The sequence below is a fragment of the Mastomys coucha genome, unplaced genomic scaffold (assembly GCF_008632895.1).
Source record: "Mastomys coucha isolate ucsf_1 unplaced genomic scaffold, UCSF_Mcou_1 pScaffold22, whole genome shotgun sequence".
NCBI lineage: Eukaryota > Metazoa > Chordata > Mammalia > Rodentia > Muridae > Mastomys > Mastomys coucha.
Window position 1 is genome coordinate 76,725,740 of NW_022196905.1, and position 26,629 is coordinate 76,752,368.

Here is a 26,629-nt window from a genome sequence, read left to right on the forward strand (position 1 = left end):
CTTGCTTCTCCTATCTCAGCCTCTCTATTAGTGGTATTGTTTATTTCATGTTTTTACACTATACTATGATTTTTCAAAACAGCTTATATATTTCAAAAATATTTATATACCCAAAAGAAACATAGATAATTAACTAGGGAGGTGGTTTCTAAGAGAACAACAAAATGAAACTGAATGCTTTGCTTGACATTTGTAACTCTTGTATCCAGTTTGAAGAAGAGGGCTTTATAAGTTTCTCTTTCTCTGAGATGAATGCTTTTCCAAATTATCACAGCTAATGAACCAAATTTTTACCCTTACCTAATGTCTGTACCACCCTCCAAGCAGAACCATTGTTCATTGAAACAGTTGGCGAATGACTTTATGGATAGACCATCTTAATACCTACACCGTTTCTTAAATGAACGTAACCTTTTCTCTGTGGGCTGAGAATGAAGTCACTCACTCAAGTCAATTAGCTTTGACCATAGCAGGAAGTCTGTATCCAAAAATCGTGCCTACAATTCATTCATTGGTGCAGTAAAACTGTCAACTCTCAGCTTAGCTATGATGGAGGTAAAATCCTTTGGGGATGTGAGGGTCATTGAAGTATTGCCTTATTACAATGAAATCCAATATCTAATAATTGTTCTTATTTTGGGCTTGTACCACAGTAAGAGCCAAGATTTTAAGCTCTACTAAATACAAAACAAACAAAAAGACTTTATATGTTCATGTTCATTTAAGAAAATACTAGTAGTGATATATTATTTTTAAGTATATAGTTAATATGTTTGGAGTTATTTAAAATTAACAATGAGAAAAATGTATTTTCACTATTGCTGTAGAGTAGCATCTACATAAGACTGTTAAGTTGATTGTTGTTTTATGTCAAACAACTTTTATAATACTTATTTTTATTGTTATAATATTTTATAAATTTTAAGGAATATGACATAAAAGATATTGTAGGTATTGAAGGGGGGTCTCTGCGAGGAGCAGTGGTACAAAAGGGAAACAAGAATGTGATTCAATTCTATTTAATTAAAATATGTTTTTAAATGTTAACAAATTCAAATAAATTGAAATCATGTAACTTTTCTCATCATAATGCAATAAAAGTTTTTTTAAAAAAATAAATAAATATAAAAAACATATTTAGTTATGTTGATATAGTTTTGTTGGTATATTGATGCAAAATTGAAGTTATAGTTTGCTACAACATACTATATATATTATGTTTTCCACTCTTATTTAAGGTATTGTTCTTATATACAATTCTTCAAAATGCAGCGTTAAGTTCTCAACATTTTGAAAGCTGCTAATACAAACTGTTTGGATAATTAAGATATGCAATTTGATAGTTAATCAATAAAACTTATGATCATGTTAAATACTAGTCTAGTTTATTACAAAAACGTGCTTCCTAGGTTGAACTGATAATAAATACGTAGTAAGAAAAAATATTTGCCAATTCAGATATACTAGATTGATGGTCTTCAAAAACCTCACAGAACTATAGAAAATGGCATCTTAAGACGTTTTATTAACTTAAGACCTTTTTGACAATCAGAGATGTCTGCTCCTGGCCAAACCCCTTCCGCTGCAAAGAAGATTCCTGGCATGAAAGAACCTCCTTGTGGATTTTGCTTCAAACATGGCAAGTTAGCCCCTGAACAAGACTGCTCTTGATTCAACTGCAGACAACATGGTGTCTGAAACTGACAAATATAGACACAGGGAAGCTGACTGCTGAGATTTGCCAAAGCCGGAGAAGCCATCCCTCATCATTCCCGCTTCCCAAAATCATCTGTTGGACATTTTGGACTAGAGGATGAGACTCCAATGACACATGCACAATTTTTGGGTAACTGTCCGAACTGTCATTTCTACAGTTTTGGAAGCTCTTGCCTCTACTTCGTACATACTCAGGTAATATTAATTTTTCTTACTTCTCAGATGAGGTTAAAGACTAGATAGTTATAATCTCACAATTAAGCTTAACTTGTTTAGTGGCAAAGAAAATGTTTTAGGATTATAAAGATGTCTTTTGGTTGATTTTGCAAATTATTATAGAAAATGATTTAGGTACGGAGCATTAAACACCAAGATAGGTTAGAAAATAAAATACTTTCTCCAATGTTGCCAAATATGTATAAACTGGATTTATGAATGTAAATCTTACCTTATAGCTTTCACAATTATTTAATAATTTTTATTATTGCATATAGTTTATTATTTTAAGAAAAGGAGACTTGCATTGGACTAAAAGGGGGGAATCCTAAAGCAAATATCTTGTATATAGTATAGATACATCAGTTGCCAATAAAATTCATGGCCTATAGGCAAGGGTAGAGTAGAAAGTGGAACAGCTGGTAGGCAGAAGGAATTCTGGGATAGAGCTAGGCATGAGGGGATTTGCCCTGAGACATTAAGGAGGACAAATGGGTGAAAGCTGAGAAGAGGTAGCCAGCCATGTGACAGAACTTGGAATAGAATAAATAGGATATTAAGTTATAATCTAGTCAGAGAATGAGCTAAACTATGTGGGCTAGGTATTTGTAAATATTATTGGGTCTCAGAGTTGTTATTTCTGGGAACAGGAGAGTGGGTAGGAAAACGCCCCACTACACAACCTAATAACAAAATGTATCCAGTTGAGCATTGTAGCATCACTGTTGGGATATGTGCTTTATTCTTGTATCTGAGATGCCACAGTGAAGAAATTGATATCCAGTACTGTAAACCAGGTAAAAATCTATTTCAAGGAAGATTATATGTCTTAAGTAAGTTCTGAATAGTGGTGTCTAGCAAAATTGATAGAGCACCAAAATGCTTCCTAAATATGTATGTTTTTGCCCACAGACAAATGTTACTTTCATCCATAAACAAAAAAGTCTCTGTTTTCAGTGAATAAGAGTGATACTGGTGCTCAAAGCCATATAAAGTGCAAAGAGTAAATAAAGGGTAAGTGGTCATTTCTATATAAACCATGAAGTATACCATTCCCTCTAAAGGGCTGGGAATATTCTGAAATTGGGGTGGGAAAATAAAGGAGCTGGAAGAAAGGATAGATACTGTGAAATACCAATGCCTAGATGAAATATATTTAGAATATCAAACTCAAAGCAGCTTTACATCCCTTTTTCTAGTTTACACAAGAATGGTTCCATCCAGTCAAGCATGGATCAAAGTCAGGTTCATAGGACTCCACTCCTCAAGCTGAACTATTTTTCTCTGATAGATTCCAGAGAAATGGGAGTTCATTTGTTTCAGTAGTATAACTTCTGATCCCCTCACCACTTTCTAATTGATTGTGGCAATCTAATACTCAGATGACCTGGATTAAACTAAATGGGTCACTTAAAGAAGAAATGGAATGGCAGTGACAAGATTGAAGTTGATAAGGATAGGGAGAAGATAATGGAGCATAGAGGAGAGGAGAAAACAATACTCTATGCACATGTAGAGAATTGACAAAGAATAAAGATTATATAATTAAAAATAGACAATATACATATGACAACTATTAGCACATATGATTGAAAATAAGTAACAGAGCTACAGAATATTTCACCATAGTAAAATTATTAAAATGAGTTACTGTTAATGTTGAAACTTTTTTATTGATTTTATTATTTTTACATTGTATTGAGTTTTTTATCAATTTCATATGTATTTATAAGATCTTCTGGTCACAGTCAACATTATGTTTTTTTCTATTCATTCTTCCTCACCTCCACCACATGTTATGTGTTCTAGCATGGGTAATTCAACAGTGACTGTATCACTAAAGACAGTGGCTTCCTCTCTCCCCAAAGCATTACTTGCAATTAAATGCATACTTTCAAATTAATAATATTAATAAAAAATGTACAATCATTACTTTCATTGTCTGAAAATAGAAAATAATTAACATTACAGTAGAATCATCTCGATCGATATATATATATATATATACACACACACACACACACACACACACACACACACACACACATATATATATATATATATATATATATATATATATATATATATATGAGAAAAAACTTAATATTTAGAGTCACCAAGCAATTGGGAGAATGGAAAGCTCCAAAATTGCTATTTCACCAATAAAATCTGCAGTACCAGGAATGGGCTACTTCTAATTGAATTTTTAGCCAAAGGAGCCCCATGGAAATGCCTAAACAATGCAAGGTATTGCCAATGCTATTGATTATTCTCTACAAACAGTTGACAAGGACCTATTCCTGAAAGCAGTGCTTAAATGTCTAATTGAACATGGAGAAGTTGAGCTAGTACGTAAGTTGGTCTGTCATCCCTATTGGCTATTCTTCAGAACATTAGAAGGTACTCTGCACACAGGGCAGAAAGCAAGCTACAAGCCCTGATATCTACAGTGGTAACCTTCTCAATTAATATGCTGGTATAATGGAACTAATGTATGACTAACCAATCACTACCTAATTGACTTAAGACCTACTCTATGAGATGGAAGTTATGTCACACACTGCTTAGGTGGCTAAGAACCTGAAACTAGATTGCTCATAGGCCTGTGGGGAAATAAAACATTGTTGTTTTTCTGTATGTACACAGCAATAACGTAACTACTAATGACATAAGTAAGTGTCTCACTCAGATATTATCAGAAACAGTTCCTTCTGCCTGAAAATTAATACAGAAACCTGCAACTAGACAATGAGTACAGAATTAGAGATATTCAGTCCTAGATGGGATGTCTTCAGCAAAGTCCTGCACCAATAGCTCTCATGCAACTCTGTGGAGGAGAGCCTGGGTGGATAGATGACCTCAAGGAAAGAGCTTCGTCCACATAAAACTGGACATATGAACTCAAAGAGATTTTTGGAGCATGCACAGGGCCTACACAGCTTCAAACCAGATGGAGTTGCAGCTCTGAGAGGGGACAGTAGACACCTGGCCCTATCCCTAACCAAGAAGCTATCTCCGATTGAATACTATTACAAAGGAAAACCAACACAAAACAAATTCAGTTGTATTTTGTAAGTGAATTTTTTGTATGTATATCTCTCTGTGTACATCTGTTTCTCAGGCTTTTTGTTTGTTTGTTTTGTTTATTTTATTAATTTACATTTGTGTCTGCTTTATTTTCATTCTTTTTTTAAAAAAAAAATTGACTGTTGAGCAAGAGAAGAAAAAACTGGAACTGGAAGGGAGGAGATGTATAAAAGGTCTGAGAAGGTTTCTGGAAGGGAAAGCTACAATCAGAAAACACCTCTAAAATTCTTTCAGTTATAACTGAAGTTAGGTACATAACAAAGTTTATAAACTTCATGGGGTTTTTTGAAAATAGTGAAGTATTATTATTTGAGACCTGCAAATAATTTAGCCAATATATTCTGAGATTTTAAAAAATAATAGAAGGATAGAAAAAAATGAATAAGAAGTGGAGGGGAGGTGGAGGAGGAAAGAAACCCTAATCCTCACTTACTTGGAAAGAGGGTTTTCACAAGACAGCACAGATAACTGACTGAAATAAAATTAGCCAAACTCATCAGTGTATTATATGCAATTCATATAGTTATAGGCTGTAGTACTCTCACCAACCTCTAAAACAAATAAATCCTAACTAAAAAAGTGAAATAACCAAATCAGGATAGAAACTTCAATATCATTTCTAGTGCTAGACTTAGGTTATAAGGTTTGGGATATACCAGAGGAATTGATAAGATCCTGACTTAGGATACTTAAGTCAGTATGTCTTCATGACAGCTGTGGTTTTTGTTTTCTGGTCTAGGGGGGTACAAAACAAAAATATTGTGCTGGTGGTAAGACCAGTGCTCTTCTGTAGTTCAAAGCTTGAGATAAAGAAATAGAAACAATAGCAGTTACAGGAACGTCAGTATAGTCCAGTACCTGGCATCTATTGTTTTGCAAGTACGTTGAAGATCATTAGTGTTATTAAGCAGATCCATCTCTGGCTCCTATACTTAGACCCTCTTTTTGAGTCTTCTCTTTTCAATAACTCTATTAATCTTTTTATAACATACAACACATCACTTTCTGTTTCAAATGTTCTGTAACTTTTCTCACAACTACTAAAGAAAAACCAAATACAGAAAGTGTTCTAAAACTAATGGGAATAAAGAAGCAGTAATAAATTAGTTATCCTCCAGTGTAGCAAGGGCCTTTATCATCTTAGAAGATGACTTCCTGATAGCCATGGGAGCATATAAACCCAGCATATGTTCTTTCCTCTATGAAAGCATATCAACAAATCAATATTTGTTAAAGGTTAAAGTTGTATCTCTTTTCATGTTATAAACACGTGATAGATATAATAATTACATAAATGGCTGGGTGTGTTTAAATGATCTTTGTTTTCAAGGAAGTTTAAATTAGCTTATTACCTTGAAGTAATCAAGGAATATCAACAGTCATCAAGTATCTCATGTTTTATAACTGAAGAAACTAGTATCAACACACTAGAACCTTTGTATTTTCCATTAAATTTCTATGTTGTAGGAGCAGCTGAATCAATTTTGTTGTCCTTTGAGTAAATGAGACAAAAATATGAGGGTTTGTGAAATCCTGTGTATTAGAATGATTGGATAAATAAAAGATGCTAAGTGACTAGAAACATACTGAACTCCTGAACTTTGAAGTTTTTATTTCTACCTCTCTCATGTATAAATGACTACCGAAGGAACCACCTTCTTCTTTTTTTTTTTTTTAAAGCAAGTACACATGCTTGTGTGGACTAACAGTTGAAGGCAATTCTCTTTTGGTCCAAATATTATCCCATGAATTCAACATTCCTACATACTCCTAGGAACCAATTATCTAGTTTGTACTAGGCATAGATATTTCTGGAATATGACTTTTCATTTTTCTCTAATTCAATTTTTAAAATCATGGAGATATAAGCACTGAGAGTAAATATAATACATTCTGAATTTAAAGAAAGCAGAAATATTTCTATTCGACATGTGGGATTGGAGATTAACACTACTTTTTGAAGCAGGCACAGAAATGAAATATTAATCAGTTTATTTAACAAATCTGGAATGAAACCTGATCCACTGAGAATTCTTTAATTTATCATGGAAAAAGAAATTCAATCACTCACAAATAGTAATGTTAAAATGGAATTTGTCTGAAACCCATACAACTTACACTTCAGAAAGAGTGAAGAAGAGATTTTATTTATGACATAGAAGAAAATATGTAAGGACAGTACAATTTATTGAAACCTTCATAATTTCTGATATCTATACTTGAGGCCATGCAATTTGAAGTAATGCTGAAATCACTTTCTGATTACTTTAGGGCTCAAGATATGAAAGGCAAGTGGAATCTATAGCATTTCATCAGGGGAAGAAAACTATGAATCCTATAATAAGCAGTAGAAGATGAGTTGTAAAATATACAAAACTGGGCATGCCTGGACTAGAATAATGAGTCTTATGATCTGTACCACCAATAAAATAAAAATCTGAGAAGTACAAATTCAGTGATCTATTTGATCAGAACTTCTCAACACTTTTCATATTGGAATACATATTTCTACTTCTCAGCGCTTTATCTAAATGGAAAAGAATTTTAATCTGAAGGCTCTTTAATATAATCTTGTATTATATATCATCATCAATTTCTTGATTTAATTACACATCTTTAGCTATTTCTAAATTCCCTGGAGGAGAGAGAGGGTGGAAGAAGTATTATGCACAGAATTATGATTAACATCAACCCCTACAGGTTCAACATGTCCATTGTAAACTGTTTAAAGCAAAGGCAGCAAATAAAGCTCTCCACAATAGAGAGACCAACTATTTTAGACACATCGCTGATTGTTCGAAGAGATTAGAGGGTTGAGGGATCCCAACTGAGATAAGAGGTCTTCACCTGAATGTTGTCTACTTTGTAAAGTAAAATCTGTACTTCAGAAGGTTAACTAGTGTGATGGCTATTCTTAGTTATCAACATGGCTACATCTAGAAATAACTAAAACTCAAAAATAGGCTTGGCAAACCTGTGAGGGATTTTGCATAATTTGAAGGGGAAAAACTACTTCTAGTATGGATCTTTGAGGTAGGAAGGCACACTTTGATCCAGATCTCCTGAGGTGGAAAGGCATGCCTCTAATCTGGACATTTCTCCTGCTGGAAGCCTATATAAGGTCGTGGAAGAAGGATGTTTTGGATCTTTGCCTGCTTGTGAGCAAATCCATTTCTTCACTAGCATTAGAACTGACTCCTTCTGGATTCTCACCTCATGGACTTACAACTACTGGATGCTTGGACCTTCCACTCAGAGAAATCTATTGTTGTATTGGCTGGACCACAGCCCGTAAGTCATTCTAATAAATCTTCTTTCCCTTTACATACATAGTCATACTATAATTTCTGTTATTATAGAGGACCTTAACAAAATGAATAATAATCATGAGATGTTATCTAGAAATAGTTTATTGTTTGATATAAAATACATATATGTGTATATAGTAAAAGTACTCAATCTTAGTTCAAATATGGCCATTAAAAAATAATTTAAAACCACATAGTTAAATATGTGTGCAAGCCCGTGATACATATATAATATTTTGTAAGTAGACAAACTTTCAAGTTAACTTGTTTGAGTAAAATGCTTTTATTTTATAGGATGTGCTTTTAAATACCTACTGAAATACATATGTTTTAGATTTCTTAAAAGGATACAACTAAAAAATGTTACTGGGATAAGAAAATCTAAGTATGAATTTGATAAGTAAATAATGTTTAATTTCAGAAAGATTATAATTATACAAGTAAGATCTACAGAACTACACAAGGACATGAAAAACTATTATTTTAGTTACTTTTCTAAGTGTTTGCGCACCTTTTGTAATTGAATTCATATCCATTCTTAATTCCTTTCCAGTTTGGATGAGATTTTATTATACATACCGTAGGTAGTCCCTATTCTCCTGCCATGCTTCCTACCCACAACCTAAGCTCATAGACCCTGTTCTACAACTTCTTTCCCTCGCTCCTTCTACTTCCCATGAGTTAATTTTATTGACCAAGAACATCGTAACAAAATCACTAGAATTGTTTCCTGTTAATCTATAACTATGTTGTATGAGTATTTATTAGATTAGGATTATTCTACTATTTAATTTTTTTCTAAAACTATATTTTATTAGCTTAAGTGAGAAAAGTATGACTTATATTTAAATAAATTTTCAAACTATCATGCTTTGTAAATGTTTTCAGTTTTGTAAAATTAGCCATAAATTAATTATTTATTCATGTTTTATACACAAATTTAGCTAATCGGTTTTCATTCCTAGCTTAATGTAAAACTTTCATTTTGAATGAATAACCAGTTTTCTACCTATATTTTTTTGCCAAATTTATCCATGTTTTACTAGCACACACACACAAAAAAATTATCAATCATGAAATATGAGAACATCTGTTGAGGCTAGTAAAATTTGAAACCAGAGAATTAATCACAATAAATAAATGTTTTGGAAAACAACACTTTTAGAAATTTAAATTTTAAGTTAAAATATACTAAAATTAATTTTACTTAAAAATAAAAATCTTCATTAAACTGGATATTTAAAAATATTATTAGTCGGTCAGTGGTAGTGCATGCCTTTTATCCCAACACTTAAGAGGCAGAGGCAAACAGATTTCTGAGTTCGAGGCCAGCCTAGTCTACAGAGTGAGTTCGAGGACAGCAAGGGCTATACAGAGAAACCCTGTCTCAAAAAACCAAATATATATATTATATACATATATATTTGTGTGTATATATTATATATATATATCATATATAAACACATATATATGTATATAATACATATATCATCAAATGTAACTTCAAAACTCACTTCCTATAATGTTGGAACTTGATGAGTATTCAGCCATGTTAGCTGAACCTAAATAGAAAAGAATTTCTTGACATTAACATTTTATATGGAAGTAAGGCCTATTTGACCTATAATATTGATATTGAGAAAAACAGTATTTTAAATTTGAGGGACAAATTGACAGTGATTTTAATATATATCATCCATTCAGAAAGTGACAACCAATACAATATCTTCTTAGTTGGCAAACGTTACAAATTACAGGTTAGATGAACTATGGATACTGTATGAAAAGTAACTTTTTTTCCTGTTTTACATAATGGAGGTCCAAATCATATACCTTATAATCAAAAGAAGCCAATCAATTAAAGACAAATAAAATATGTTTGTTCATTGGTAATGTCCCTAAAAACTCAGTCATTCTCTCATATATCTTATCACTAAGGGATAGCTTATAAAGATTTAGTATCACAGGAACTACTGAATTTTCTCTTAACAGATGATATCATCTCAATGACTATTCATTATTTAACAGATGACATTGTGTAGCTCATTTTAGAATCAAGTATGGTTAAAGGGTTAAAGGTTTTACTTTGGAAGCTTGAGGCAGCAGCATTAAATTCTTTGTTTTTCCAAATTCCGATTACTGTTCACATAGTGAACACTTATGATGGTTACTGTGACTACTGTCATATGCCAGCACAGGCATGGATTCCAATGCTTTCTTACATTTATTAGAAAAAAATAATAAAAAGCTAGTATGATTTGCAAAGAAAATATAGCTGTAAAGCAAGAAAGCAAAAAAGAAATAAAGCATGCTTTACAAATTAATTTACAAAAATCTCTGGACATTAACAAAGCAACAAAATGTAGTTTGCAACATAAAGCACACACTATGTATATTTATTATATATTTTATATCATATACATTAAAATATGTTTAATATATGATAATTGTTAAGTACAAATGATTTAGTCCAAAAATGTATATTTAATGAAATATTTTATTAAAACATACCTCTCCTTTCTTTGGTACATGGATGTTAAAACTAAGAAAACTTTAACACTTCTCTTTAAAATAAAAATATACTTTGAGAAATAGTTTCTTTTAGGTCTTGACTATGTTTATGCTGGGGGACATTCTCTTATAGGACCTAATAGGTCCAGTCCTCAACTGTGGATTCAATTAGCAGAGCAAAGTCTAAAATGTACAGTTGGGTTGGGCACAACACTTACCTGCTTGATTCGTGGTTACATTTACAGACACATATTGCCGGGTGCCTGGACTCAAGTCGGAAACTCCATTCACTGCCTCAATTTCAAAGGTATAGTTTGTGTGAGCAAGTAGGTCCACCATCATGACAGAGGTATTTTTCAGGCCGATTTGCTGGGGGAGGTACCTGACATGACCGCCACACTCCTCACACACACCTGCATGGGAGTTGCACTTCTTGCATGCAATATAATATGACACATCTTTCCGTCCACCAGTGTCAGCAGGAGGAATCCACTCCAGAAAGACACTAGTTTCATTAACATTTGAGATGGCATTCCGAGGAGCTGAGGGGGGTCCTGGTTTGCAAAGTAAAGTGAGAAAAACATATTTAAGGTGATATTAATTAGTTGCCCTTTACCATACTAATCCCTGGCCTGAAGAAAAGCTAAATTTATAATTAATTTTTAATGTCATAATTTATGAAAATATAAAAAATATATATTTTTAGGAAATGTGTTTTATTCACCATAAAAATAAATTTACTTTAGGAGAGTTATAAAACTTATTTAATAGAATAAGATGTTTTCTTTAATATATATGTACATAGTCATGGAATAAAACTATGTATTGACAGAAACATTGAATAAGCTTTTGTGTTTAAAAATATAATTCATTGTTTGTTTGCACATTGGATATATACTTCCTTTCTGGGAGCTAGAAGTGAATATGAAAATTTGTTCAACTTCTAGGTAGCTCTTGGCACTAGCAAGTTATCGCATGTGTAGATAGTGAACAGAATTGAAACTTCTCCTGAGAGAACATTGCTCAGAGATAATGAAGAATATTAAGACCACTATTTCTAAACTAGGCGCTTTTGCCTTCTGCTGTTCCATTTCAAAATTTTACTAAAGGTTGAAATTCTAGTAAAGATGGTGTAAGATAAGTAAAGAGTAATCACGTTTTCAGGATAAATTTAACCACCAGTGGCCTACCTTTCCAAAAAGTAAGAAATTCTTTCAACTAAAATCCTTCATAGACACTTATCATCTTACAATAATACTATAGCAGTTTTTCTAATTATGTAATTTTCATTGCACACTTCATTTTCATAAAAATAATTTTGATGGCTTAAAAGGTTCTCAACTAAAAGCTAACAACCATCTCCATAGCGTTTCAACTGTATTAAAACCTAATTGCTCACGTACTAAGAGGAAATAAAAATGAATTGGTGTAACGTCAGATTTTAGATATTTAAATTTCAGTCAGCTTTCAATGCTATGTAATTGTGTCTTTTCCAATAAGTGTGCTCTTGGGTTTGTCTTTGTCTTCGAATGAGAATGAGTACCTCTGCCTGTTGAAGATCTAATCAGTATTTCTCAAATGGCAAGGGAATGAAATCCTGGGGTATTTTAATAGATAAGAATAAATTAAACTCCTTAAAATAATCTGGCTAAATTAGCCTAAAACTATATGACCTAAATATGAGGCTCAATGTTTATTTCAATCCAACATTAATGCATCATCTTTGAGAAATATACTTAAAAGTAATTTTAAAAGAGAACTACTATATATGAGATTTTATTGCAATTCCATTTAAATGAACAATTCCATATCTAAGAACTTGGCTTGCTTTTCTCAACCACTCTTCAAGGATCCCCTGTCTCTGAGTCCTAGGAAGGCTTACAAGCACAGTGTCCTTTAGCTCTATTTTAATGGTCATTTTAAATTCTCAGCCATTTCTAAAGATATGAATATATTATCATTATTTAGTACAAGTGGGAATATTTAATAGGAAGAATGGAGATACTTTAACTTTAGGTGAAAAAAAAAATAGTGGCCTTAACATTTGAGAAAGAAGAAATGCTCCTGAAGTGTGTCAAATTCCAAAGTATTGCTACCAGCTGAACTGAACTTCTGTCCTTTCTCTGCCTTAAATCAATAAAAGTTTATCTGTTTTTAACTTAGAACTCTTGCAATAATACACCCACAACTTTAGGTCACAAGTTACCAAGAAAACCAACTCAGGTGACACTATTAAGTAGAAATAAAATCAAAGCATCTGAATAAGCCTACATCTAAAACATGACACTGCCCCAACAAGAGATATGATGTGTGGACCAGTGTATAGCCATGAGAGGAATTCCTGGCTTAAGTATATTCATGAGATTCTTTGCTTTCTTTTTGTCTGATTTTATCCTATAGTTTTAAAAAAAATCTGTTTCCAGAGTTTACATATTACAAGGGATCAAAATCATAAATACAAGTAAAAAATGCCAACGGCAGAACAGTTTGAGATGTTCTTCTGAACAGTAATTAGTCAAGCCATAAGAGGATCATAAGAGATTGTGGTACTCTGAATCAAACTGAAAACAGACATTCATACTCACAGTGGTATTTTGTGAGAAATGAGTATGAATTATTCCTTTGAACACAGTAGTAAAATCTCACAAAGCTGAAAGTCAAGAAAACCTGAAGTCTGTGGGCTTTAGTTCTAAAGGAGTGCTAAGCAGTTCTTCCCACCAAATCATAGCCTCCTCCTGAGGCCCCAAATAAACAAATAAACATAAATATACATTCATATTTATGCTAAAACGATGTAAATTGTGGCTGTTGAAAAGTCTTCTAACACACAACTTTGCAACCATTTACGAGATGGTTCGAATTCGGTGCCATATTTTTGTGTGCCACTATTTTCTGGCCCACCCATTTCTTGCTGTTTGGTAATTCTTACAGTTTATGTGTTAAACATTGTTGAGTTCCATTACAACACAGGAGCTGTATCTTTCCACTGTAACTTACTGAGAAGGTATTTGGTCGGCAAAATCATTAGTTTTGAATTACAAAGAGTGATATTTTTCAGTTATGCATTAAATTCAGGCACTGAAATTTGTTTAAAACCAACTTGTGATTACTTTACATAACACCATTTGTACTGTTTCTGACTATATATCAAAGATAACATTTATAGTCTTATGACCATCATTTAGGGGATACAGTTAACTAGGAACTAACAAGTAAGTCAAGGGATACCATGAGGGAACACACTGTGAAGAAAGGTATATTCACTTTTCTCTTCTTTTGCTTTTTTTTTTCATTTATTACAGACATTATGTTAACAAAAATTATCTAAAAATACAGTCACCAAGCAAGCAAATATGTAAATAGCCACACTAGGTTTCCAAAAATATGTTAAAATATGAAAAATATGAAGCTTGGCTAGATGCATATCCATTCACTAGAAACACTGAACATAATGTTTACTATCTATCTCCACCTATTAGTTGATGACAAGCAGAGCTTTGATAATGGTTAACAATTCTTCCTAAGAAAGACATATTGCAGATATATGAAAGTCTAAGTTGAAAGCTGGGTTTACATATTGTTCTAATCTAATTTGCCACCTCATTGTCGTGCTCTCCAGCCTGCCCCTACATTTTGGCAAATGACCTATAGCTCAGTCATGTAAGCTATAATTGGTTGTAGTTGCCACTTACTGCATAATTATTAGTCCAGAAGACTGTCCTACAAAAACTTTATAGCAAATCTGATGTGAAAAGGCATAAAGATTTGCCAAAGTCAAGAATTAAATAACAACAAAATAAAGGAATTACTGACTAATAGTGCCTTGGATGTTGAATTTGAAGTCAGGGGAAAGGATGCTTTAACAGTCAGCAATAAAAGGATGCTTATTATTCAATGTTTACTAAAGGAATTTGAAATTTGGGGAAAAAACGGTACTGTGAAGGGCAGACATGCCTGTTTTAGAGAAAAAGTTATTAAGAACACAACAGGCTTCATCATGCTGTTTCTCCAAACTGGTGAAAGGTTGCATCACCCAATAGCCACAGGGTTCCTTACTTGTGCATGCCATTGTGGGCGGATCAGATTCCCTCCTGAAATAATCCTTTTCACAGACACAAGAGGTGGAAGCTTCCTCATGGGTGTAACTGTGAGGTGGACATTTGCTGCAGGTCTGGCTGTGAGGAGAGGCTTTGAAGGACCCAGGTCTGCACACTGTCAAGAGAAATGAGAGACTAAGCTTTTCCTGGGAACACAGGTAGTGCTTGTGTGAATAATGGGTTACTTTGACTAGTATATACACAAGTTAAAGAGAAGACAGTCTTTGCATCAATTTCACGAATTTTTCCATGAGCTTCCTGATGGCTCTCATCAGACCATTCAGGTAATCAGGAATTCAGATTAACAGGTTCTGGAATGCATATAGCTTAATGGCTAGTAGTAACTGGAGCATGTAAAACATTTTCATAAAAGAAACATAATTAGGTATATCTACAACTTCAACTTCAATGGGAACAGTCCAATAAGTGTAAAATTTACTCTTTACTACTGAAATTATATTAAAGAAATACAAGTATTCTATATCATTTTAGACTGTGTGGTACATGACAGTTTCCATCCTTTTTATTATGAAATTTGCAAATTAAGACATAGAGAGATAGCTCAGCACATAAATTATTTCTCATACAAATATGAAGATTGTAATGGTGGTTCCCAGCAGCCATTGATATACTGGGTGGGCATCATGCCTTGCCAGTAACCCTAGTGAATTTGAGGGGATAAGGGCAATAAACAGGGCAAACTGGGTCACTAGACTAACCAAAACATGAACCCTGGCTCTAGCAAAGAGCCTTTCTTTAACATGCAAGCCACAAAGTAAATAAGGAAGAGAGCCTACTTCAACCTTGGGCCTCCTCATTGAGGTACACAGACATAAAAAAGAAGTCAATACATATGCAGTCCCACACCCACATACACACTATACAAACACAAAAAATGATTGAAAACATAATTAGTAAATATATACTAAAAATTTCTCAAGTTCTGTTATAATGCATAATTATCTGCAATATTTTCTATACTGTATAGAAGTTTCAAAAATATATTTTGGTACTATTTCGGTTGTGTTTTATGTTGCTTACCCACTCAGGATTTATGTATTCTAATATAATAAATACCTACACACTACAAAACCTGTAATAATTATGAAAATGAAAGCTCGTCTTGTTTCTCGGTTTTGACTTCAAGGAAATTATTCCAGGGTTTCATTATGACAAGTGCCAGTAAGTGCAAGGAATATACAGATTAGTTGGTGAAAGAGCCTGAAGATTGCTACTACACCATCCAGAATCCAACAGAAAGTCTTTGCTATTAGTTCTTTTAACTTTACTAAAACCTTGTCATGTAAGGGAGGTCTCATGATGTGGATCTGCTACTTCGTGAGTTCCATAGTAGTTCATGTTCTCTTTGATTTCTAATGGCTAAAAAATCCCAATGTTAAGGTGCCGATTGCTCTCACATGCTCAATTTTAGAAAACTATGCTGGTACTTAAAAATAATTTGCTTATTTTATATGAAGCTAATATATTTTATCTAATTTCCTATTTTCAATATATATTGAACTCGATATATATGTAGAATATAGATTTCAATATGCATATGTGAACACAGGAATATATATGCTGAAGAATGTTTATTAACATATCAACGGTGGTTTTGTTGAAGCTCAAAAATGTACTTGTATTTCAATGGGATAGATATAATGAGCCCAGGGTAATTTTCATCTGCTATGAATGACCTCAGGTTTTAGTAATTCACGCGGAGGCTTTCTGCAGTCAGTCTGAATAATCAGGAATTGGCAAAATATGATGAGGTCCTTTTTTTATAAGTCCATCTAATTATGGTCCTTATGAAAGCCTAATGCTCTTAAAAACTCATAACAAATGTTAAGGGACGTGAGAGATAAGAGTTTTCTGATAGAATTAGGTCATCTTAGTAGTTAAATGATTAGAAGATTTAAATATTATTTTACTCATAATGGGATTGTTGTAGCTGCCAATACCATCCTTAGCTCTTATCCAATTCTTCTTCTTTTATCCTTTTAGCACAACCATTCCCAATTTAAACTATTCTATTTCAAAGGCATGAAGTGCCAATCCACACATCTGCCATATAAGTAATTCATGTAAGAAAACTTTATTTAAAAATTATTCATTATATCTAGTGTGTGTGTGCGTGCATGCTCACACACATGCACACGCACATGCAAATGCTATGGGTGTGTGACTGCAGGTCAGAGGAAAACCTTCAGGAGTCAGTTATCTCCATCCAACCTACTGATGCCATCTCAGTATCCCAACTCCTAGATGTATTGAATAACTTTTAACACAGAAACTTTAGACAATAACATATATGACAGTGCAGTTAACTCCATACAGTGTCAAAGTAAGTATGGATGTAGGAAAAATTAAATGCAAGTAAAATATACCTTGATTGTTCATTAGTTTAGCATAATTCTTTGAGGAACAATAATGGCTTGACTATTGGACTTGACAATGAAATATAAATATTATTAAAATGCCTTTGCCTCTAGGAGAATTTATTGTATGAATAGTCAGACACATAACTATGAAGGAAAAAATGATATGGTAAGATACCGGACTGAATGTCTACCACCTGAAACTGGGAAGAAGGGCTCCCAGCAGGGACACTATGGTGACTCAGGGAGTTCATGCTTCTTCTTTCCACCAAGCCTAGTAATCTTAGATTGATCCATGGAAGTCACAATATGGTAGGAAAAAATAAACTGCCACAGATCATCTTCTGATTTACACACACACACACACACACACACACACACACACACACACACACACACAATCACTCACACTTACACGTACTCAGACACACAGCTGCAGGCAAGTCCCTGCTACTATTTATTTCAAGTAGGAAAGTTCTCCAATTGGACAAGAGTTTAGCAATGCTTTAGAGGGAGATATTCTCTGAAAAGAGAAGTGAGGTACAGAAAACATACGGAAAGTGGATGAACCAAAAGATTTGATCCAAAAATCTCTTGTAAAAATAATAAGAGAAACATTTTACAGAGGGAAGAAATCACAGTGCACAACATCCTCTCTTCTTTATTAATTACAGGGGACTCTGAAGTACAACAGGTCACCTTTGACATTTTAGACAGTTCAGTGGTGCAAAAGTAACGTGAATTCAATAGAAAATACATTTTCACTGTTTGATTTGGGTATTCCCAGGATAGGGATATGTGATATTTTCCTCAATCTGAAGAGGATAGGAGAATTTAGCTTCTGTTCCTACTTAAAACACATATATCATGCATGAAACAGGCTTTGAGTTGGATGTTTTACTTAGCTATTTGTTAACCTAGATTTTTGAGCACATTTCATGTAGTCTGTTCTCAGCAATGACCAAAGTTAGGCTTTTAAAAATACAATTTAAATTTAGTGATTTCATTGTACCACACAATGGATTTCATTAGAAAGCTTAGTAGATGCTACGTAAGACGTTGGTAAAATTCTCACCAACATTTTAATAACACTTATCCTCAAGGCTTCCTCACTCTGTTTCAATTCAAATTTTGTAATACCATTATTTACTTAACAATGTTTTCAACTCATGATGAGTTTTTGAGCACAGAGTCCATTTTAGGGCATATGTGCATGAAACTGGCTTTTTCAAGATATGTGAAAGTTTTGAATACTCAGAACTTAACATGTTCATAGTGACAGCACAGTTCTAGGCAGTGGAATATGATAGTCTACAAAGTGGAGTGTAAGAGGCATTTCACAGTAGCAGAGGGAATCCAATATGTAGGAATGAACCAGTGACAGTAAAGAATAAGTTGGACCTTTTGTTATTGTAGAGGTTCAGACAAAGAAGATGTAGGTTTACTGAGTGAATTTAGGGATTTCATGTAGATTTAGTGAGCAACATGAGATAGCAATTATTTAAGATGACTAAAATATTTTCAATTAGTTGCACTGAAAAGCTATGAACTTTTTCCTCAGGTTGTATAATATTTTATATTAAAAGCTTTAAGAAAAATATTGAACATACTTAGTACATTATTTTATTTGAAGTAGTTAAAATGTAAGCCAAAACCTATAGAGGCAATTGTGGGGTTAAGTACTATTCAGGAAAATTATTTCAAGTCAGGATTACTCCTTTCCTTCCAATCATAACTCTAAAACTTCAACACTACACACCATGAGATGACAATCATGCTGCTGCTAAACCCTTGACACATGCCACTGAGATCACAACCATGTCATAGGTAACACCCAATTTACTCTTTTTAAACATAAGTGTAATTATTCTGAAACTGCTTCTCTTAATTTTTTTAAACAAATCTGGTAAGCTCTGCTTGCCTGTTGCTAGTCATGTCATATGTCACTATGTTGAAATAATAAATGAGAGAGATAGATAGATAGATAGATAGATAGAGAGAGAGAGAGAGAGAGAGAGAGAGAGAGAGAGACCTTTTTTCCTATAAAGTAAACATGAGTCTTAGCTGACAGGAACGACACGTATTTAAATTTGGAAACCTTTCTCTTCTTTATGAGATAAATTTTTCAAGGATCCACAAACTTTTTGACAAAGTCAGTGTCCGTGTACTTAGCTGCTAAATAATTTTATTGTGACAGAAAGATAACTTTTTTAGACTATTTCTCCATACCTATAATGAACATAATTCAAACATTTTGTAAATCCTTATCCTATACACCTATCTCCAGATCTTCACCTTAAATCACAGATGGACACACTCCCTACTAGAGCAGTTCATCTGAAACTGCTTTTTATCAAGACAGTATTTCTCACTTTGCTATATGCAGTTCTCAGCAGATGCTCAGGATACTTCCCTCAGAGAAACAACACTGCTTGTCAATGCACAATGCATGTCCTATACTTTTCTTCATGTTCTTCTTCTAACACTTTTCAGATGTGGTCGCCTATAACAATCTCCATCCAGACCAATTGTATACAATATCCCTGCCTTTGACAAGGTTCCTTCCAGTTTCTTAACACTGACCATAACATTGCAGGTAAATTCAAGAATGAATAGACTAATAGTTAAAGATGCCCCCAGAAATGATATCATTAAAATAAAAGCATATAGAAAAAAATGAGCTTTGTTGATTTTTCTGGTGTGTGTTTTAATTATATTTTCATTTATTGTTTGAGAAATATACACACCCATAAATGGGTTTTAGTCAAACCAATATCCCAGACCCCTCCTAATGTCATGTGTTTTCCTTTAGATCCACTGTTTCTATTTCATCCTGACTGTATGTGCATGGGTATGTGATTATCTACCGGCACATGCACAGACTATCAGGGTTTAATTTCCTTAAGAGAATTGGCATTCTTCCTCTCTCTAACCTCTAACCTTATATTAATTGTCAACATCTCCTCAGCTACGGGTTGGTCTTCATAAGCCCCACTGACCCCTTTTTATGCCTGGATTCTACAGGTCTTGGGCAGGTAACTAGCCAAGTTGCTGTCAGTTCATGAGTATAATATTCTGGTCATCTTAGAGAGAATTCACATCTATAATATATAAGGAGCCAAGAAATTTAAGTACCAGCAAAACAAATAATCCAATGAAACTTGGGTCATGTACCTAAACAAAGAGTTCTCACAAAGTTGGTACAAATGGCTATGATATACAGTGTAATGTAAACTAATTACATATTAAGATTAAACATAAAATAATAGCTTTCATCATTTGCTTAATACTGTATAAGGTGTTGTGGGCAAATAAGCTAACTAGCATTCACAGATCTATTTTAAAACTGAGGTTGTTTGGGGCTAGAGAGATACCTCAGTCATTAAGGACATTTACTCACTCATTGCTTCTAGAGAGGACCTGGGGTTGCATTCCAGCAACCATGTGTTAGCTACAACCATCTTTACTATCTGTTCCAAAAGCAACAAGCAACAACAGGCTCTTCTGACTTTTCAGGTACTACACATACACGTGGTGCACAGTCATCCATGCAGGCAAAACACTTATGCATATAAAGTAAATATATCTAAGATATTTTTTAAATGAGGTTGTTGGTGACATTTATAAAGGAAGACCTTCCTTGATATACAGCAGAAGGGCCAGACTTGAAAAGTAAAGAAAGAATGCCTGATGAAGCAGGCTGGGATACCACTCATATAAATGTGCTCTGAGTTTGATTGAGAGATCCAGCCTCAAAGAACACAGTGCAACAGAGATAAGACAATATTACTGACAATAATATTGAGAATATACTTTTGCATATGCACATATGCACTAAATACATATAAGAATAGAAATACAGAGAAGAAAAATACAAACCCATATTTATCTCCTTGTACAAAGCTCAAGATCCAAGTGGATCAAGGACTTAAACATAAAACCAGATACATAGCAGGGCGTTGGTGGCGCACACCTTTAATCCCAGCACTTGGGAGTTTGAGGCCAGCCTGGTCTACAGCGTGAGTTCCAGGACAGCCAGGGCTACACAGAGAAACCCTGTCTCAAAAAAAAAAAAAAAAAAAAAAAAAAAAAAAAAACCCAGATACATTGAATCTAATAAAAGAGAAACTGAGAATAAGCATTAAATACGTGGGCACAGGGGAAATTTTCCTGAATAAAATACCAATTTTTCAGGCTCTAAGACCAGCAATTAATAAATAGGACCTCATGAACCTGAAAAACTTCCATAAGGCAGAATACACTGTCAATAGGACAAAACAGCAACCTACAGACTGAGAAAAGGTCTTCCCTAACACTATATCTGGTAGAGGGCTAGTATTCAAAATATAAAAAAACTCAAGAATTTAGACTAAAAAAATCCCAAATAACCCAATTAAAAATGGGGTACAGAGCTAAACAGAATTCTCAGCAAAGGAATCTTAAATGGCTGAGAAGCACCTAAAGAAATATTCAACATCCTTAATTATCAGGGAAATGCAAATCAAAATGACCATGAGATTCCACCTTATACCAATCAGGATGACTAAGATAAAATACTCAAGCAGCAGAACATGCTGGCAAGGATGTGGAACAAGGGGAACACTCTCCCACTGCTTGTGGGATTGCAAGCTGGACAACCACTCTGGAAATCAGTCTTGTTGTTCCTCATAAAATTGGGAATAATTCTACCTGAAGACATAGCTATACCACTTATGGAAATATACCCGAAATATGCTCAAACCTACAAGGACACATGCTCCACTATGTTTGTATCTGTAAACTACCCAGATCTTCCTCAACTAAAGAATGGATACAAAAAATGTGGTTCATTTACACAATCCAATACTATTCAGCTATTAAGACTAAGAACATCATTCTGAGTGACATAACCCAGACCCCAAAGGATATGCATGGTATGTACTAATTGATAAGTGAATATTAGCCAAAAAGTTCAGAATACCCATGATTCAACTCATAGACCATAGGAATCCTAACAAGAAGGAAGGCCTAGGTGTGCATGCTTCTCTCCCACTTAGAAGGGGGACCAAAATAATCATTGGAGGCAGAGGGAGGGAGGTATCTGGGTGGAAAAGGAGGGGCAGGATCAGGTACAGAGAGACGGGAGGGATGCCTCTAGAGGGCCAGGAGAATGAATAGTGGAGATTAGGAGCTGGGAGAACCTCTAAAAAAATTCCAAAGACCCGGGATGTGAAAGACTACCAGGACTCAATGGGGATGACAGTGGAAATGTCCATCAGCAGGGAGATGGAGTTGGAAGAGAAAACCTCCAGCAAATAGACATAGCCTTAGTTGAGGCAGTGGACCACCTACCCATCTCCAAAATTTTGACCCCAGAATAGTTCCGGTAAAGGAAATAAATGCAAAGACATAAATGGAGCAAAGACTGAAAGAAAGACCACCCAGTAACTGTCCCAACCTGGGCGCACCTGAAACCCTGACACTATTACTGAGGCCATATTGTGCATGCAGACAGGAGCCTGGCATGGCTCTCCTTGAGAAGCTATACCAGCAACTGACTGAGACAAATGCAGATACTTCATATTGGGACCAACATGCAAGAGTTAGCCGAAGGACTGAAGGAGCTGAAGGGGCTTGCAACCCCATAGGAAGAACAACAGTATCAACTAACCTGGATCCCCCAGAGCTCCCAGGGACCAAGCCAAAAACCAAGGAGCATCCATGGGCACATGTATAGCAAAGGACTGCCTTGCATGGCCTCAGTAGGAGAGGATGCACTTAACCCTGTGGAAATTTGATGACCTAGAGAAGAGAGATGCTAGTGGAGGTGAGGTGGGAGTGGGTGGGCAGGTAAGGGAGGACCCTTTCAGAGGCAGGGGTAGTTGAGAGTGGGTGAAGCATTTAGAAGGGGGGACCAGAAGGGTAGGCAACTTTTGGAACGTAAGTAAATAAAATAATTTAATAAAATAAAATGCCAAACACCAAATGGTCAGCCCTGAAACCATACATGCACGTAATATTATACAGATTTATCAGGTAATCTTTATATATTTAGCAATATATGGTTAAGCAAATACATGTATGTATGTACAACAATCAGTAAAATGAGAGACTACACATATGAAAGAGAGCAAAGAGGGGTATATGGCAGTGTTTAGAGGAAGGAAAGAATGGCAAAATGATGTAATTGCATTACAATATCATGAAATAAAATAAAGGAATGTAGATTAGGAAAAAAAAAACAACCAAAAAAGAAATCCCTAAAAAGCAAAAATGATCAACACAATCAATCAGTGAAAATAGCAGAACAAGAAATAATTGAGTTGAATTTCACCCCAGAACCAACAGATCTAATGAATAACCATGCATCACTCCACTCCTTATCCACCTGCACATGCACATTCTTCTCATTATCCATTAGCACATAGAGCACTGCCCCAAATATCTTCTGATACAAAATACAACTGTTTAAAAATCAAAATTATGAAATAATAAAAAACTATCACAAGGAAAATATCAAGTAATAAAATCATATGATTGACAGCTTATTGTAAGATGTATGCAAAAGATAACAAAATTATTTCCCCCAACAAATAAAGCCACAAATAGAAATAATGTGCACCAAAACTGTACAGGAAACATGACAAACATGACTACACGAGTCATTTATAGGTATCGATTAACATCTAGAACAAAATAAGCAAAAGGAAATAGAAGTAAACAATTGTCCCTTCACCTCTTATTTTAGAAAAATAAGAATAAAGAAAATCCAAATTTTTCATATATATATATATGAAATTATGTAATATGAAATTAGCGAATTTAGAAATTCAAAATCAACTTAATGAAGAATTAATTCCTTAAAAGGTTAAATGAATTGACCAACACTTTTCTAGACCCAGAAAATCTGGATGAGAAGGCAGAAATAAGATTAGAATCGAAAATTGACACATTATAATAAAAATATCTGGATTATGAGCCAGTGCTTGACTAGGACATTTTTCTTATACCAAATTCCCTTAGCTAGTTCTGCTCCTAGCTTTTTTTTTCTTTTAATGGTAAATGCAAGTCAATTTGGCTATTAAATTAACAGTATAAATTGAGTAGGGCATATAAAATTAAGTTGCAATGCAAAACATATATGTTACATGTTTCTTTATTTGTCAAAAAAAAACCCTATTAAGTAGCTAAATTTCAGGTAACAAAAATAAGTATTTGTGTTGTTAAAATAAATAGGCAGATCAATTATTTTATTTTTCATACTGCTTGATTTTCAAGTTAAGGACCTGAATTCTAATTCCAGAGTTTATATTGAAAAATTAAAGTAGTGCCCACCTATATCTTCCTAACAAAAAGTGTGCAAACACCCAGAATCTGGGTTGACTTAAAAATCTTTAAAGCTTAAAAAGCTTAAAAATCTTAAGAAGCTTGTCCTCTGCTTTCCATGTGTACCTCCACACAAGTCGACTCCCACTCATCCACACACAGAATTATCCAGATCCCCCCAAAAACTACAAGATTAATTTGATCTCATTAGTATAAACCATTTATGGATTATAAATTATATTTTTCTATCTTCAATTGTCTATAAAAAAAAATGCTTGCTGAATCTACCTGAATGAAATTTCTGTTGAAAAGCAGGACACTCAAGTTATGTTAAACTAAAACATATTACCTTTTAACTTTTTCTTTAAATATACTCTAAAATGATTCAGATACTAAATTAAAGCTTTGATTAAATGTCTGGATTATTAAAACACTAAGAAGATAGTTCTCTACATCGTTTAGAGCTTCTAAAACTTGACCCTATAATTTGCAGCGTCTTTTAACATTGTACCATGGTGTAAGTGCCTTTGAAATGAATACAGAAAACAATGCCTTTCAGAATTAATTTATTATAGAGATTGTATAAAGGATATTTTTGTGGATGAATGATACCTCAATTAGAGTTAAAACAACCATAGTATTTGCAATAGTTAATGAAGCTTTACTATATTCTTTAAACTAAAAGATGTACAAATGCCCACTAACAGTTTCATTTTCTAACAAAGATATTTTGTTTAGGAGTTGTTTATAAATATTCAATATCCTGGTTTTTCATTTTCTCATCGAATACGGTGATATGCAATTATATATTCATAATATACTATAATCCTATGAGACTTTATTGATTCTCTCCTTAATTTAGATGGTTTAATTAATGTGCTTTAGTGTAACTAACTTTCAAGTTGATAGCATGCTTGTTTATTGAGCAGCTCGGTCAGATGCATTTTAAAATCATTCTGAGTGATTATGTTATAACTGGAAAAAAAGTTTAATGGCTTCTGTATGTAAACAGAAAGTCCACTGTTTTTATCATGAGGTGGTGAACCATGGTTTTATTATTCCTTTGCTTTGCTATCAAACCCTGTTATGAATCATGAAATGAATTGTCCCAACATATGTAATTAAAGTGTCTATGGAGAGGAATATGCATCTAATATATTGTTATTTGTTATGAAATGAGATGATATATAAGCAAGGCCTTGTTATTAAACTAAGAGAACACCATTTTCTCTTTTGAACTTTTCTTTCCCTGTAGTTTAAATATAAGTTCATTGTCTGAGTGAACAGTCCTGTAGGTATTTCATTAAAATAATTTTTTAAAATACAGAATAAAATATTCCGCATAGTATGGTAATTTAATGATGAAAACTTCTTTTTAAAACTTGAATAACTTGCCGAGCGGTGGTGGTACACGCCTTTAATCCCAGCATTTGGGAGGCAGAGGCAGGCAGATTTATGAGTTCAAAGCCAGCCTGGTCTGTTTCAGGACTAGGACAGCCAGGGCTATACAGAGAAATCTTGTCTCAAAAAAACAAACAAAAAAATTTAAACAACTTTAAAATAGAGAAAAACTCAAAAGAAGCCAAGTCATAAAATTATTTTCCTGGATTTTAATATGAGCTCCACTAAAACATTGACCATAAACTTTTAAGAAAATAATACATCCATACAGATAAAGTGATACTATCATTTTGAGATAAAATGTTAAATATGTTTTTTCCCTGATGACTAAGGATGTTGAACATTTCTTTAGGTGCTTCTCAGACATTTGGTATTCGTCAGTTGAGAATTCTTTGTTTAGCTCTGTACCCCATTTTTAATAGGGATATTTGTTTCTCTGGAGTCTAACTTTTTGAATTCTTTGTATATATTGGATATTAGCCCTCTACCAGATACAGGATTGGTAAATATCTTTTCCCAATTTGTTGGTTGCTGTTTTGTCCTATTGACAGTGTCTTTTGCCTTACAGAAGCTTTATTCTGCCCTGTGAAGGTTCTATGCCCCAGTGTAG

General features: G+C 33.8%; 1 protein-coding gene across 8 annotated transcripts in view; it reads right to left on the reverse strand.

Annotated features, from left to right (window-relative positions):
- The window catches only part of Epha5 (EPH receptor A5), a 352,826-nt gene that overhangs the window by 158,155 nt on the left and 168,042 nt on the right, over positions 1 to 26,629 (reverse strand). For 4 of the 8 annotated variants that reach the window (XM_031342889.1, XM_031342891.1, XM_031342888.1 and 1 more), the window contains exons 4-5: positions 14,895 to 15,050; positions 11,057 to 11,392 (exon numbers count right to left, since the gene is read on the reverse strand). The exons of 2 other annotated variants lie outside the window; for them this stretch is intronic. In XM_031342889.1, the coding sequence (XP_031198749.1) occupies positions 11,057 to 11,392; positions 14,895 to 15,050 (492 nt within the window). The remainder of the gene's footprint in view (positions 1 to 11,056; positions 11,393 to 14,894; positions 15,051 to 26,629) is intronic. 2 more of the 8 variants (XM_031342892.1, XM_031342893.1) reach the window with 1 other exon arrangement.